The 16,149-nt window shown below is 39.7% G+C and overlaps 1 protein-coding gene across 1 annotated transcript; it reads right to left on the bottom strand.

The window, feature by feature from the left end:
* On the bottom strand, window positions 1–8,515 carry PLAU (plasminogen activator, urokinase). Its single transcript, XM_066324065.1, has 11 exons — window positions 8,444–8,515; window positions 6,778–6,888; window positions 6,128–6,179; window positions 5,853–5,957; window positions 5,162–5,327; window positions 4,815–4,900; window positions 4,510–4,699; window positions 3,733–3,887; window positions 2,656–2,796; window positions 1,928–2,076; window positions 1–1,105 (listed from the first exon to the last, which is right to left on the bottom strand). Exons 2-11 carry the CDS (start codon window positions 6,835–6,837, stop codon window positions 911–913), a joined length of 1,299 nt encoding a protein of 432 aa, XP_066180162.1. The 5' UTR covers window positions 6,838–6,888; window positions 8,444–8,515; the 3' UTR covers window positions 1–910.
* Window positions 8,516–16,149: the final 7,634 nt, after the last annotated feature.

Genomic DNA, 16,149 nt, shown 5'->3' with positions numbered 1-16,149 from the left:
TAAGAAGAAAGTTTCTTTAATGATATTTTACATCCATAATACAAACAATAAGTTAAACACAGTAAAAATAATTAAATAAAGCTTGAGGTTCCAGCCCTCATACAAATAATTCAAATCTACAAAATAAAGATAAGTTTAAAAATAAACCCAGAATAAGTCTTGGAGATAAAAAAACCCCACTTCCATATAATATCAATTAAATGAATGGAAATAAATTTCTGACTTTTGATGCCTGCAGCATTCAATAAATGCCAAGTCCTTAGATCTTCTCCAGGTGCCTAGGTACATGTAGAGAGGTTGCATAATCAGACTTCCCAGGGGACTCAGACACCTTCATGTGTGACCTCGAAGTCCAGCAAGTTTCCAACTTGCCTTCTTGCAGCACAGTTCTTAAGTGAAATACTTTAAGAATTTGCAATGCTGACTCAGCTACCACTTTTTTTCCCCCCACTTTTTGATGCCAAGTCTGATCACACTCTCAGTACTGGTGGTAACAGGTTAGGTCTGTGGGACTTGAGACTTAGTATTATTCAGTACAATAAGGGGAGATTTTAGACTCAGATCATGTATAAAATGAATGCTTAAGTAAGTTGAAACTCTATCAATATCTCCAGAGCAGTGCTGGTTCATATATGAAGTAGACAGCTAACTTGCTATGCATAGTATCGTGCATGGGAATACTCATTTAAATGTTAAATATTTTAGCTTCCCACTGAGTGGTTTCCTGATAATTCAGAGCAGTAAGATAATATATCAACCATCTCTTTGCCTCATGCCTCAGGAACAATGATGTGAGTGACTGACCACACAAGGATTCAGAATGAAAGCCTCTTATGACATTCAGGTCTTCACTGTCCTGGTGTCAGTATAGGCTGAATTTTGTTCATTTCAGTCCATCTGTAGAAAAAAGTCACTTCGGTTCAGGAAGAAAACGACTCTTGGCAAGTAACCCATTCATGCTGGAGTCAATCCAGTTAAGGTATTGAGTAACTCTAGTGTAAACACCAGGCTTGTTTTCCTTTGCACAGCCATCTCCCCAGCTGACAATCCCATAAACGATCATCCTGCCATTGTGCTCACACACCATGGGGCCACCGGAATCTCCCTGACAACAGAAAGAGAACATATTAGGTCATTTTGTGCAGATGGAGCCTGTGATTGTTTTTCTTGAGTTAAGCAAGCTAGTAAGTATCTATGAGCTGAAGCTTTCATCTTTGAGAACATTGCTTTGATGGAACAGAAGGTTCGGCATCCGCTGTGACTTGAAGAGTCTCTAAAGCTGAGGGGCTCTCTAGTTCCCCCATCAGGCTACCGGGAGAGTAGTTACCTTGGAAAACAACCCTCCATCCCCATCCTAAGTTTACAAGGACAGATATTAGACTAGTGATACAAGGTCAAGGCCAACATGCCCAATTCTTCATCACAGAATCAATTGTCTTCCTGTGCATAAGGTACTACTTGAAGATGCTTATTTTCTTTTCAACTGCTCCTATGGCCACCCTGACCAGGAAGGTACAGGGAAATAAATCTAGTTTTGAGGAATCTGGAGGAGCTCACTCTCCCCTGTAATCTACCCTTGTAAAGCTGTAGTTAATGTGCAAACTGAGATCGGAACAGCTGCTCTACAGCTCTGATGGATGTCTACTGGCTATTGCTTGAATAGATTGAAAATAAGGCCTTGAGGAAAAACAGTGGCTAAGATACTGCACATCTTGCACCTGCAAAGGAAGGCCTAGAGGGGGTAAAACCTAACTCTGGCTTCCAACTTTATTCCAGATGTTTGGCCACACTACAAGTCAACTCCACTTGGCGCAGTAATTTCCAGCTACATTAGAGACTCCTGTGACTAGCAGAATTACAAGATGCTGCCATATAGTAGTGTACATGCATTTGAAATTATTTGGAAAATAAACCAAACCAATTTTACCTTGCAGGCATCAATCTGCCATTTGGGATCCCCAGCACAGACCATGTTGTCAGTAACTCTAATACTGTCGTAGTATTTATATTTGCATTTGCTCTGTGATATTAAGTTCACAGTGGCTGACATCAGTTTTTGAGCATAGAAGATGTCATCTGAAAAAAAAAAAAGTGTATTTCATTATTTTCACCCTCCAAGACACAAAAAAAAGCAAGAAACCCCCCCATAACAATTTCTGCACTTAAATTAGCATAACCATTCCAATTCTCCATTGAGGTTCCTACCTCCACCTTATGCAGTATTGGTTTGCATTTACTGTTAATAAAAAAAGTTTCAAAGAGAAAAATGTTCCAAATACAAAACATAAAGTTTCAATTTTAGAGAGAAATAGTTTAATACTTTTTGATGGAAATTCTGCACAAATGTAATCCTTTGCTAATCCTCCCACACGGCTTTGATTTTTTTTTTCTGCTCCTCATCACATCAGGAATGATAACATTTGTGTTTTACACCTTGGCTTACTTTGTATGGTTGATGAGTGAGAGAAGCATCAGATAGAAAATACCACAGACAACTAGAGAAGATGATAGCAAAGGTGATCTTCAAGAGATGCATGTGGAATACACACAATAGAAAGCAATCTTTTTTTAATACTTCGTAGATCATGGTGTAAAAATCATCACATTCCCAGCATTGTGGAAGACCAACTTTGGGAAGAGAAGTCATTCACTTACAAAAATCTTGTTTTCCATAGCCAGCTATTTCGCAGTGGGTATTGTCTTGTAAGTAAAGGTTCCTCTCTGGCAAGCAGACTGTTCTGACATACTTGGATTCTACTGCACACTGCCCAGAAGTTGTTCTTATCCTTAGCAAAGCTATGAAGCAAGTCAGAAAAAGACATAGTTAGATTTGTAAAGCAAGCTTTCCCCCTCAAGTTCTGACAATAGAAGTATTTGGTACAGTTAATGAGATTAGTTGCAATTATATTTCGTTCTGGTTACATATTGCTCCCCTCATTGCTTTTAGAATGAGTCATTACTTAATAACAACAACATTCCTTTCCCAACACTAAAGCTGACAAATGTTCCAACTTGAACTTGCTTCCTCAAAGAATAGGGGCTGATAGCTCAGGCAAAAGTTTTCTGCAAGAGTATCTTCAGATGTTTTAAAACACCAACTTTCTGACTGGCTGTAGAAGGTGACACACACTACCCTGAACAGCTTACAAAGATATTCTTGGATTTTCTTTATTTTAGCAGCAGTAGCTGGAGGAATGTGGAAGGGTTGATAGAGTTCTAAATGTCAAGTGCAAGAGTGGCAAATCTCTTCTGTGCGAGTTGCAAAACCCCCTCTCTGAAGTGGTTGCTTTAGGAATAGGCTTGTGAAACCCAGGCTTTCATAAAAGTCTGAATTAATTCAGGATAACCTTCAGCTAATGAGATGCCTGATATGGCATTCCCATGCTATATGATGAAATCTACTTTGCATGCATTTTTCCATCATTTACTGTACATAGTATGATCTCTAGGCACATAATAAAACAGCAGAATTGGAATGCTGCCACCAGTGCCTATGGAAAAGCCACGTCTTCTACAGGTGCAGAGCCTACCTGCCAGGTACTGCATCTGATATGTACCACAACCAAAACTTACATGAGTGCAAAAACTGTCAGCACAAGCCTAGTTTTCAGGCTGTTCCTGTTCCCCTTTTTCCCTATCTCTAGTTCTACTTCTTTTAGAAGATGAATGCCACAGTTATGTAGCCTTCAACTATCCCAGTGTTTTAAAGGCTCATATTAAGATGACACTTACCAATATCATTCTCATTACCACCTGTGTCATCGGTAAAGTCAGGGTGAGAGATGATCTCATCAACCATGAATACTTGTTCCTTATCATCAGTAACATTCAGTATGGACTTTCCAAGGAAGACTTTGTAGTCAGATTTGTTTATTTCTCCTACTGACCTGAGTGAGAGTAGAGAGATTGATGAAGACTAGTTATTTCTTAAAGTTACATCAACAGCTGAGATCCAATCCCAGCTCTGTTTCATATTTATTTTGATGCTGATAAGCAAAAGTAAAATTTAGTCAGCTTTGAAAGTTGATCCAATATTCTGAAGGAATGCATCCTAATTTTCCATTTAAAGAGATTAAGATGTCCAGACATTTTGAAACATGCTTAACTGGTTGCTACTAATCCAAGGCATTGGCATTAAGAATCCTCTGCCAAAAGGATCAGCTTTACACAGAAAAGTCAACAAAAAACACCCATAAATGTATTACACATCTCATCACCATCAGTACAATTAACAAAGTTTGGGGAATGGCTAAGGTAAAAATTAAATCCTGGCATCCATATACACTAAATGGTTTAAATTGCATCCCACCCAACTGTCTGCACCTTGCTAGTTCATTCTGCTAGATGTGGGCTCCCAGAGGCTTAATGTTTCTTTTGCTGCTCTTGTTTTGTTCAGTCAAAGGGACATTCTTACTGTGGTGCATTCCAAAGGGTAGCTCAGTGCGCATCACAGCAAGGAATCACTTGAAGAAAGTTGCAAATAAGAAGCCCATGGAGCTGGAAACTTACGGAGCATGGAAGCAGTGCGCTGCTGTCAGCACCCAGCAAGGGTCGATGAGGCTGCCACCGCACCAGAAGTGGTCCCTGCCCCTTCTGGTTTGGAAGATGCCAGCTATCCAAGGCTGAGACTCAACGTCTGCCTGCCTTCCACCAACAATCTTGAAGTTCCTGCTGAAACTCCTCTGACCACACGTAGGCCCTGTGAAAACAAGAATTTTGTTCTGATGCTCTTACAAATAAACCCCAACCTTGCGCTATTAAGAATAAAATTAAACAAACAAAATGCCAATTGTGTTGAAACTAATATTACTTACCACACTTCTCTATGTTGCAAGGTGTTTCTTGAATCAAAGATCCCCTTTTGGTGTAACACCAGGGTCTGTTCCTTCCATTTGGGTTTCTAAAAGACAAGAGTGTTCTTTTTATAAAGACAAGTTTAAAAAGTCATAATATCTTAAAATTCCAGGTGTTCTGAAAAAAACCAAAATATTTTGTTGCAAGATATGCCAGGGGAAAAAACGCTTTGGAAAGTCACATTTCGAATATATTTAGTCAATAATTCATCTCTGTAATGTTATTTTTTAAAAACTTGTTTCTCACTGAAGCACCTCAAGGGCTGTGATAATAGAAGTTATCACAGGAAGAATGATGCTTTTCTCACCTGCAGTAGCTGTGTTTGCCCAGCCCAAGCTGCAAAGCATTCCCCAAGTAAGCATGGTAACGACCCCTCCTGAGCAGTGAGGGCGAGTTCCATGGCAGACATTGATATTCTGTTGCCATCCCTCTGTAGTCCTCTCCATTTCCAGTATAGCATGTGCTGTCAGTGTCTGAAAAAATAAATACTTTATTAGCAGCATATTCATGTTTATAATTGTTCTGTGACACACATGGACAAATCCTACCAATGAGGAAAAAAGTTCTTGCATTACACTCAAAAACAGATGTAAAATCTAGACTGACTAGATATTGTTAGTAAATTTGCTCTGTATGGATTTTTAAGCATCAGATATCTTACAGTTTAAAGCATGCATATTAATTTTTTAACAGTTCAAGTGAACTTTACAATCTGTTAAGTTCTTTTGCTTCTGAACACTCACAAACCAGTTCATTTTTTCCACTCCAAACTAGAAGTAAGGTTGAGGTAAGCAACCTTCATGAGGAGGCAAGGACAAGAAAATTCGAGATCATGGTTTCGCACCAACATTTACTTGCTTCTCCTTATTTAAAACTGCTAAAGGCTATCCAGTCATGTTTCTGGGTAATACTTTCATTTGGCATTTGCTATTAAATTTTTTACTATCTTTTAGACCTTTCCAATTAATTTAGTTAGCATTAAGGAAGACATACTGTACCTAGCTCACAGTGAATCCCAGTGTATCCGTCTGGACATATGCAACGACCAATTCCACTAAAGACGTAATAGGTAATGCATGTTCCTCCATTCAAACAAGGGCATTCTGTAAGTAAAAGACATCCTTAATTATAGGCAAAACATTTGAATGCAGAGGTGAAATGTAATTGAAAATTAAGTTTTAGGTGTTTCATATCATTAAGGGTCTTCTTGTGTGAAGGTATAAGTACAGAATAATAAGTTCTTTTTAGGGTCAAATAGAATGCAGATGCTTACCCTTGTGCTCTGATCTGTGTTTATATGGCTGGTAGTACTTCCAGTTGTAAATCTACAAGAAAAGAAAAAAAAAAGGATTTTTAAGGAGGCAGTTCCTTTTATGTGGTTTGATCATCTTTTCCCTACTCTGTTTCCTACTCCATACCTTCAATAATTTAGGTTTTTACATTTAGCTACCTGCTGAACCTGCTCTGTGGAATCTGGACATGAATGAGAAGTGGAGCTCTAATTAAGCAAAGCAGGATGGGGAAGGCAAACCAATCCCATGTCATGCAAACAAAAAACACCAAAAAACCCCAAAAATCCCAAGCTCAGAAAAGCCCCACTGAGCTGTGCCACTGCATCAGGTCAACACTGTAATTATTTATGCTGTAAGAACCCAGGCAGCTCTTAATGGTCACTGTCCCTAAAACAGGGAAGGAAACCTCACCCTTTCCACCAAGCAGTGCAGCAAAGATGCAACATTCATCAATTGCCCCAGTAATTTTGGTGACCTTGGTGCTTCACATTTGTACCATAGAATAAAAGCCAAAAAAGTTATTCAACAATGGATTCATGTTCTGTCCTTCATGGTATTCCCTCTGCTTTGCAGGCTGGGTATGCCTTTCTCCCTGAAATAAGATCAGGCTTTTGATATACTTAGAACTTACAGATTCTAGTCCCGTGACAAGTGTGCCCAAGATTATCGTGAGGAAGATGAGTAACTTCATGTTGTTAGTTAACTTCTCCCTTTGTTCTTCTTCTATCTGTATTATTTGATTCTGAAAATAGAAGAGGAATTTAGCGTCATGCTGTAGCTTGCACTGTCAGCTTTCTTGGTTCTATTGTCTTCAGTTGGTTTCAGAATAAATTACAACACAACTGATGAAGAATTAAGCATTTACTTGCGGTGGAATATTTGCTTATTATTTCCATATATTACATTAGAGGTTATACTTTGAAGCTTTTTTTGTACAGGCAGCAATACAAACAGATATTTTTTAAGAGCGTAAATGAAGCAGGAAAAGCGAAATTGGAAAAATCTATACTTCATTTTTGCAGTATGGACTAAAAGTTGGAAATTGGCACATGTATTTAGCTGCTATCCAACTGTTTGTACCTATTTAACTGACTATAGTTACCTTCAACAAAAGCACTGAGCATGCAACTCCAGGGTATGAAAGAGAAAGCTTCTTTTTCAGTACCTCTGTAGTCATCAGCTACATCTTGTTGCAGCCCAGCATTTAGGTGAGTCTGGCCATGTGACCGAGTGCCTCTGACCACTGCCAATTCTTGAAAGTCTGCTGGTGATGTTGCCTCACTTATTTACAGTATTAGAGTATTTACAATATTCTTACTAATGTGCAGCTGGATCTTGTAGCCAAGCATGCATTGCAGTCATACCAATGATAAATAATTATCTTGTAATGACATTGGGGGGGGTTACAATAAAGTCCCATGTCTTTTTTTAAAATTGCAATATAAGTCATGGGAGTATTTTTAAAAAGCATTCTCACTTTTAGAAAACTGTAAAACTTGATTTTTAAAAGATTCATGGGAATCTCAGTTATATTTACATTAAAAAAATAAAAATAAAGTGATGCAGTAGAAAAGAATGTGCAGAACTGAGCTGGTGCTGTGGTGCTGAAGACTTGCTCCACACTGCATCTGCTTCAGGTTTCTACACTGGACTAATTCCAGTTTGCTCCTGCAGACTGAATGCCTACTGATACGCGGATTGCCCCTTCTAGCTTGACAGTATTTGGAAGAAATGGAGCTCAAGTACTCTAGAGCTCATTACTGAACGATACTAACACACACTAAATTCACACACCCTGTGGTGTGAACCAAAACATGGGGTATAGAGATCACTAGACTAATTTGGAAAACAGACATTGTACAAATGAAAATGCTAATGCAGATGCAACCTTTGCTTGTAAGCAGGTGCCATTATGCAAGAAAGCAAACCATATCCCAGGTACTTGGCTGTGCATGCTATTCAGGTTCAGATGAGATTTCAGCAGCTGTACTTCCCTTAAACATTATTATGACAATTATTTTTAGCATTTTTGGTACCAATGCAAATAATTTATTCTTTGTTATCATAATTAGTTTCTCAGGCCCAGCTTCCGCATCACATACAGCACTACTGCTGATTCCTTCAAAAATTCTGAGACACCGTGGCACCTAGAACTGACCTTCCCCGCTGCTGCGATCCTGCATCACAGCAGCTTTTAAATTTTTTTCAATGTGATTTCAAGAGCAATGGCTTCATGGCCATGGATTTAGCCGCGGCACCCTCAGCTGCCGGGCGGGTCGGAGGGGCACGGCACTTACCGGCGGCGGGGCGGCGGTGCCGGGCGGCGGAGCGGCGGCGGCTGCCGGGGCACGGCGCGGCGCGGGCTCTATAAAGGCCGGGCCGGGGCGGGGCCGCACCGCCCCCTCGGCAGCGCCGCCAAACACAGCTGCCCGTGACTCAAGGGGGAAATTTTTTATGCCGCTTTTTAGTTTCGGGGACCATCTGGGGGTATGGTCAGGGCGAGCAAACAGCTTTGGACGGGATAAGATTTCTGGAAGGGGCTCCTTAGCTTCCCCGCGGCAGTCAGCAATTCCTTAGGGACATTTATAAAAACAAAAGAGAAATATGAGTGAGAGCTATGAAAGGAATGACTAGAAACGTGCCTGGAGAGATGACAGAATGATAACATGAATGTATATGCGCATTAGCGATAAACACAGAATGACTATGAAGCATGCCTGGAGATACAAGCAAATGTGGTGTATTTTATTCATATGGTGCTACCCATAATGACAGAAGCATAAGTGATCTTTTAATTATTAGAGGATTAAATTCTTTCAGGTGTGGGTTAAACACAGCCCGCTGGGAGGGAGTATTGGGTCAGAATGTGCACTTGAAGCGCTGGGTGTGTTTTCAGAGAGCTGTCTTCAGCTGAAATGCAGGGCACATTGGGACGAGTGATTCCCGTGCCATCTGGAATCTGTTAGGACACGGGGCTTACAGCGGGTGCTAAACTCATCTCCTCCAAATTACTTACGCTCCCTTGGCCCTGAGCAATCGTCTGCTTGTGAGAAAGTGGTCGTGGTTTTCTTATAATTTCTGTCTCCCAAAGAAGTATTCAAAGCAGCTCGTTTCATGAGATGAGGATGGAGATTTGAAGTGACAGATGCCTAAGAATGATCCAGCTCAATAAATAGTCTTTCCTGGCCCACTTAAATGTGATTTTGTTCACATTATGCTGTGATCCTATAGCAATGCAGTGAATAACAGCAAACCAGTATGTAGTATTTGTACATAGTAGATAGGGCTTAGCTTCGGGTAGTGCAGGTGACTAAGGTGAGGTAGGTCTCCACAGGATGTGTAGCTGACGAAGAGCAGTTTCTTTAGAGGTCAGGTCAGAGAAGGAGTTGACCTGAAATTTCCTCAAGAGAAATGTTTTCATAGCTCGACAATTCAGAGCTTAAGGAGACTACCTTTCTATGTTTGCCATGTAACAACTGGTGTGAATATGGCTCAGCTTTCTTCTTCCTTCCCCATTTTCTATCTCTGTCAAGCCCGTGGTATAACCATACCTTTATTTAGGTAGTCTGCTTACATTCTCTATTCCTTTCTGTTCAGATCTTCAGGCTCACATCAGAACAGATCTCACATTTGCAGAAAGCACTCTGAGTTCACTTCACTGAATGGCAGGAACTGAGTCAAGAGAAACAGCTCAGGCTGGAAGTCCATAAGTGAACGTAGTTAAGGAATAAGTCTTTCTGAATTCCAGGAGAGAAATTTGTCTCACATTCTGTGGTGAATTAATATATCAACATCAAAAGTAATTAGACTCTCTAAGAAAAAGGGCAGAAAGTGTCAGGGTAGAAATCCCCATGACACTCTGTTAATTTCAGGGGAGTGACTATCAACTAAACTTATCTGAAGAAATCAATTCTGGAAGGGGCTGAAATAATCCAGATTTTAAAAGCAGTCTGGAACATTTACTCAATTAATTTTAATACACCAACATTACACATAATAAATGAAGAAATAGGTCATGGTTTGATTCAGCAGAGAGAGCATGGAAGAGCCTGGATGCAGGAAGAGGTGGGCTCCTCAGGCCTGTACAGCACCTGTCCTTCCTCTTCCATGCTTCCAAGGTACAGTCTCTAGGCCTTCCTCAAACTCTCCTTCTGGGAAAAATCCCTAGAGCAACTGTGTTTCCTCTTCTATATTTTTGTTTCCTGATAAGTGTGATCAGTTATCCTCTCCCTGAAACTTTGACCAAGCTGTGCAGATACCCCCTGTTCCTCATTTTCTCCCTAAAACCTGCAGGTTCATACTTGTTTTCTAGATCCAACAACCAAAAGCTTTTGTTGTCTTCACTCTGACACAAGATATAACAAGATTCAAATATCACTTTTTCTACCATTTGTCATATACTCAGTTTTTAATGAAATACTGCACTTCTTAAGTACGTCTAGAAGGCCCCCAGGAGAAGTGACTTGGGCTGTGGTGTCACACTGTTTCAATCAGACTAGTGACAGCTATGGATCAGAAATTCTGACATGTTTGCAGTGCTGCTTTAAAGCTATGGAATTCCTTTGGTCTAAATATTTTTACTACCTAGAAGGTAAATTAATTATAGTTGACACTGGACTGGACTGAACTGAAAATATGGTTTAGTAGAAAGATATCCAAGCCAGCTGCAAATAAGTTTGTTTTGGTTTTCCAAGTAACCTCACAGCTGCATTATGTCTATGAGCATGAAATGACTCTTAGGAAAGCAGAAATGCTTGAGATAATTTCCAGTATCTAGATTCACTGAGCTGGCTGATGACTGGCACAACAAGAGCTGAACTGAAATTTCAGATAAAATAAATTCTTGGAACCTTATGTGCCCTGCCTTAAGGCATAGACCTTAGAAAATCTGTAGCATGGCACTTCTGCCATGTCTTCTGCCTGACCTCAAAGCTGGGCCTGCCAGCACAGATGGGAAATGCACGTGCTCAGGGAGTGGCAGGGATGAAACAGGACCTGTTCTTCTACCAAGGGATTTTCAGTAGCTTCAGGGTCAGCATTTGCTCTCTATTGCATGTCTCAAGAGTTTAGAAGGGCCTGGTTTCAGGCCATGTCTACTCTCCAGGATAAGATTGAGATAGGAAAAGGAAAACCAGGTCTTTATAACTCAAAAGCAAAATTGTTTGGGAAGAACAGTGAATAAAGTTAAATGCCTACCACAAGGCTCTCAGTGGAAGTGGAATTTACTTGTCAAGCAGATACTGATATGAGAAATCATAAGGCTTAAGAGAGAAACACTTGTACAGACTCGTGAACAAGTTTTGTGTTTTGAGAGCCACATTGTGCCACACTGTGCTTTGTACAGTTTATTTCCTTTCCTTTCACGTGTCTGTGGTTTCATCACTTTGGTCTCTTACCAAAATTTGGTAGAGGTGTGGGCAGGATGGAAGGAGGAAATACTTCTGAAGAAAAAGAGATGGTAAAGTAAGTGCTAGAGTGACCCTGTAGAAGGCACTTTACCTGCTTAGTAGGAGTAGAGCATCTACATAAGAAAATACTACTCACAAAATCTCCCTCATTTGTATGGTCAGGGCTGTTAATAATAGGGCATTATATATTTCTCTTGTTTGCACCTGGATTATATCACAGAGTAAAGAAAATTTATACACCTATTATGAGCTCCTAATGTGATCTGAGTCTGTAGTCATATAGACTTCTCTAAAACAGAAGTCAGTTGCGGTTGATCTAACCCTGAAGAGCAAGTAGTATCAGACTCAGAGCCAGGCAGTTCTTAGGTTACTGTGATTTTGTGTTTTAGTTTTCAGTTCCAAATAAAAATCTTGCTGATTCTTTTAATTTATTGTCGAAGTAACTTCAATGTTTCAGACTAATCGGCCAGCCTGACTTAGCGAATTTAGGAAAGATAACATTCCATTCCAGCTAGATGAGAACACTGACCCTCAGAGAAATACAGGGGTTTTATCTCATCGTGGTGCATTGAAAGAGATTGTGAAGTTTGCATCGTTCTGCAGAATTTGCTGGGGTGGAGGTATTATTGGTTACAATGTTCATTTTCACAGCTGATGACAAAATATTAAAACTCAAGACAAATACCGCCTGCCATACATTGACTCTGGTGGTCCATCAGTAAACCCCAAAAGCTAGAACTCCCAGGCAGTTAAATAACTCCATAAATATTAGTAGCAAGAACTGCTACAGAAGTGCTGTTCTACAAGGAAAATTTAAGCCTGAGGCTTTGTATTGCCTGAAATCTGATGGTCATGTGGTGCATGTTCTGGTTTGTATCCAGTAAAAGTAACATCAGAATTAGTCCTTTGACTAGTAAAATGTGTGGTTTGACAACGTGAATTTCAAGTCCTCTCTACTCATGGTACATTATGAACGGAGAATTTTAAATTTGCATATGAGCAGTTATGTGTGCTTAAACCTCTGTCATCTCAAATGAAAGAGCAGGGTTAAGCCATACATTTGGTATTTGCTTAGTGATTAAGAATACAAAAGCTAAGAAAACACCGAGAAGTCATGCCAAAAGATTGGCATGACTTGTCATCTCTATAATGATAATAGCTTGTTGTTGTCAGTTTTGTTAAAAAAATAGTTTGTCATTGAATTAAGTAGCCCCAGCTATGGGTTTAGAATTTGAAGAATATAGTTATATTCACCATTGCTTTGAGTATTGAAATGTAGCTTCAGATTTAAACAGTATTTAATTACAGTTAATTTAGGATTAGGATAGAAAGGTTTTTAAGTCAGTCGGAAAGTGTGTTGCAAGTTTAAGGGAAATTTTCCAGTATGAAGCTGATCTAGATTATTTTGTCTTCATCTTGAAAAACATGGGTACTTTTACAGTAAAACATTTTGTATTCTCTCTCTGTTATCCAAGTTAAATTTTTTAATCAGTTTACTTCTAGCTCTTGAGATAATACCTGGAATAACTGAATAAACCATTACATTTTGAAATGTAAACAAATAGGTTTCAAATGTTACATTATCACTGTTCAGAAAGTTAAAAATATAAAGCTCACTCTTTATTTTCTCAAATTACTGTTTGTATGAGTCCCAGGAATTTCCAGAGTAGCTGATTTTAAATTGAATGTGATTCATAAAAATTCTTGTTCTTTAATGACTCTTGATTATTTGTCAGTTGTTTGTGGTTGGAATCTGAAGCAAATGATGATCTCACTTCCTTTAGGTGCAATTCAGCTACTCAGGTTTCTTTAATTAATTTTTTTCCTTTTCCTTGCTGCCCACTGCTTTTCCTCTTATCTGTGTTATCAGTGTGCACAGAAGTAGCAGAGCGTTCTCATTTGAGGGCCAGTGGACTGTCTCGGATGCCTGTGGGCACTACTTGTGGCTGTGCAGGCAGCGGGAGCAGCCAGGCTTTATCTCTGAGCTAAGCCAGTGTCACCTTGAGCGCCTGTGAAATCCCCGGGCACCGGCCAGGCCTCTTTCATTCATGCGTGGAGAGCAGCTGCCACACGAGTGTTCTTGGTTTTGTATACAAGGGTTTGTTGTTTCAGTGAGCTGTCCGGATACGGATAGTTTTTCAGAACAGCGATGATCACGTCTGAGGATTTCTTCATCAGCTTGATGTGCACCTGCTTTTAAACTGTGCTTTGTATCTCGTTTAGCATTTATGAAAATTCATTGATTATGAAAATCAGCAATCTCTTTGACATTTGATCAAATTGCTCATTTGAGACAGCTAATACCTAAAATTTAAGGATTAGTTGAGCTACGGAACTTGCATCCAGATCATAAATACTTGAAAATTATGTTTGCGTTTAGGTCTAGGCCTGTCCTTAGTTGAAATCAAAGTGCTGATAGCACTGAGGGAAACACAAAAAAGACTTCTGAGTCTGAAAGTAGAAGGCAGAAAACAAATAACACGGGATTCACTTGTGCTTCATTTGGTGACCTTAAATCCTGAAGTAGAATATTTTTCAGAGGAATCCTTTTTCTACCCTACCATTTACTGGTCTTGAATAGCACGTTGAAATCCAACATTGGAAATTTACAGAAATAGCTAATTTTGGACTATTATTTCTGCAGTGCGTCAGTCAATCAGATACACATTCCACAGGGAACCCAACAAGCTGAAAGCATGCCAGTTAGCATATTTCTGGAGGGAAAAGATTTGCTAAAATCTTGGAAGAAAGCAGATTCTGGGGATTGACCTCTGCAAGCTGTGTCTCAGTGATGGCGTATCCAAGGGAGCAGCATACCCTAAACCCCCTGTGCAATCCAGCCCAGGCGAGAAAACTGGCACTGTTCATCTCTCTGAAAACTGCCTGGGAAGATCATCTAGGATTCCACTCCCTCTAAAGCATTAATTATCTAATAAATGCAAGATGCAGGGAAAATAGCTCTTAAATCTCAACATTAATGGCATTAGTAATGGACTGTTCTGAAGAAGCTCTGAATAGAAAAAGGCAGGTTTGCGAATTTATAGTTGAAGGAAAACGTTACTAAATGAAAAAAATGGTAAAGAGCCATAATGGTAAAGAGTTCAGTGTGTCAGGCAGTGTCAATAGACTTGCAAGTGCAGCTGTTGAACAATTCAGAGGATAAAGCATTTTAAGGAGAAAACATAAGTTGCTTCCTGGGTGCTGTTGAATAACTGCATTCTTCCTGCATAAGCTCATAAAGAAACTGTGCTGAAAAGAAAGAAGAAACAGAATTAACTTGGGTACTCTTGGGTAATAATAGCATGTATATCGAGTGCTCCAATAATAGTACTTGTCTTCCCCCCACCTCCACTGCTTTGGATGTTTTGGCTGCATTCTTCCTTTTTTTTCAGTTTGCTTCCTGTAACTTATTTCTAGTATGGACGCTGTGCTATTTTCCCTAATCTCTGTTTGCTGATAGTTGTTTCAAGTTTATAGGCTTTAAGTAAATACATCTCTAAAGAAAGCTGTGCTTGCTCCCCTTATTCTATCTATAGCAGTTGCAGATTTTGTGGACTAATGATGTGGACCAAAAAAAAAACCCCACCACAGAAACAAAGAAAAAGAAAAAGAAAAAGGGAGATTGCAGAGCCTTCTTGTATATCGTAAGCCCAACAGAAAAACAAAGCTTTAGGAAATATGTTTCATTGCAAAATAGTCCTTTTTTCTTCTTTGTGCAAATTCTTCCAGAGGGAGGTTCTGGCACAGAGTGACCTATCATCAGTACCAGCAGGAGTATTCCTGCCAGAAAACAGAAATACTTATTTTCTGTCTCTCCTCTCTGTCTCCATGGCTTTTTCTTTGCTGTACTCCCTACTTATGCCATTCTGTGATTTTGGTTAGAAGGGTTGGAAATTACAGCATTTTCTTTCTTCTGAAACATAAGTGTGTTTTTGACCAAAATATCTCAAACTGAGATACAACAAAATCTCCATCATGTGGACTTTTTGGAGTGTGTCTTCCCATTGTCCCCAAGAAGTGCCAGGAGCATGCTCACTTCTTTCTATGGACCAAGCAGTGAGAGGGACCATTGTTTACAGGGGAGATGAAGGCAAGGTGGAGGGCAGACTCCATGATAATAAATCTGTGAGGCTCAGAATCTCGGGCTGCAAGCTGGTCCTGTTATAGTCATGATCAGAAAGGTAGGGAGGGAAGTGGGAAGATGGGGGAAGAGGCAGTGTTAAATGTCACTTGCAGTGAGAAGGGTAAGAAAAAAGTGTTATTGTCAGAAATGGAAGAACAGGCTGCTGCAAAAAGTAGAAAGATACTTACCCATGGATGTAATATCAGCAAAATTACTGTGTGGACAGTGTAGGTTGGCCACAGAAGTTATTCAGGAGGATTCAGCATCCAAAGGATGAGTGTGAAAGGATAGGCCCAGAGGGCATAGGTCATTAGGTGCTCTGAGAGTGAAAAACAAATTATGTATAGTTGACTCAGTGAAGAATAGGCATAAGATACAGGATGACTTGATTGAAGCGAATTCCACAAGAGATGCCTTTGCAGAACTTGTCTGAGTGTAAACAAAAACAGCATAATTGCAATTTTCAAGGCTT

The sequence above is a fragment of the Sylvia atricapilla genome, chromosome 8, assembly GCF_009819655.1.
Source record: "Sylvia atricapilla isolate bSylAtr1 chromosome 8, bSylAtr1.pri, whole genome shotgun sequence".
In the NCBI taxonomy this organism is placed as follows: Eukaryota; Metazoa; Chordata; class Aves; order Passeriformes; family Sylviidae; genus Sylvia; species Sylvia atricapilla.
Note: the sequence above shows the minus strand (reverse complement) of the source record. Positions and strands in the feature narration are given on the sequence as shown.

Bases quoted from the DNA above. Each gene is read 5' to 3' on its own strand.
- PLAU (XM_066324065.1), bottom strand. From the start codon at position 6,837: ATGAAGTTACTCATCTTCCTCACGATAATCTTGGGCACACTTGTCACG. The intron at 4,700-4,814 runs GTAAGTAATATT...TTGTTTTCACAG, and splicing joins TTGCAACATAGAGAAGTGTG to GGCCTACGTGTGGTCAGAGG. The intron at 2,077-2,655 runs GTAAGTGAATGA...TTTTTTTTTCAG, and splicing joins CTATGGAAAACAAGATTTTT to ATGACATCTTCTATGCTCAA.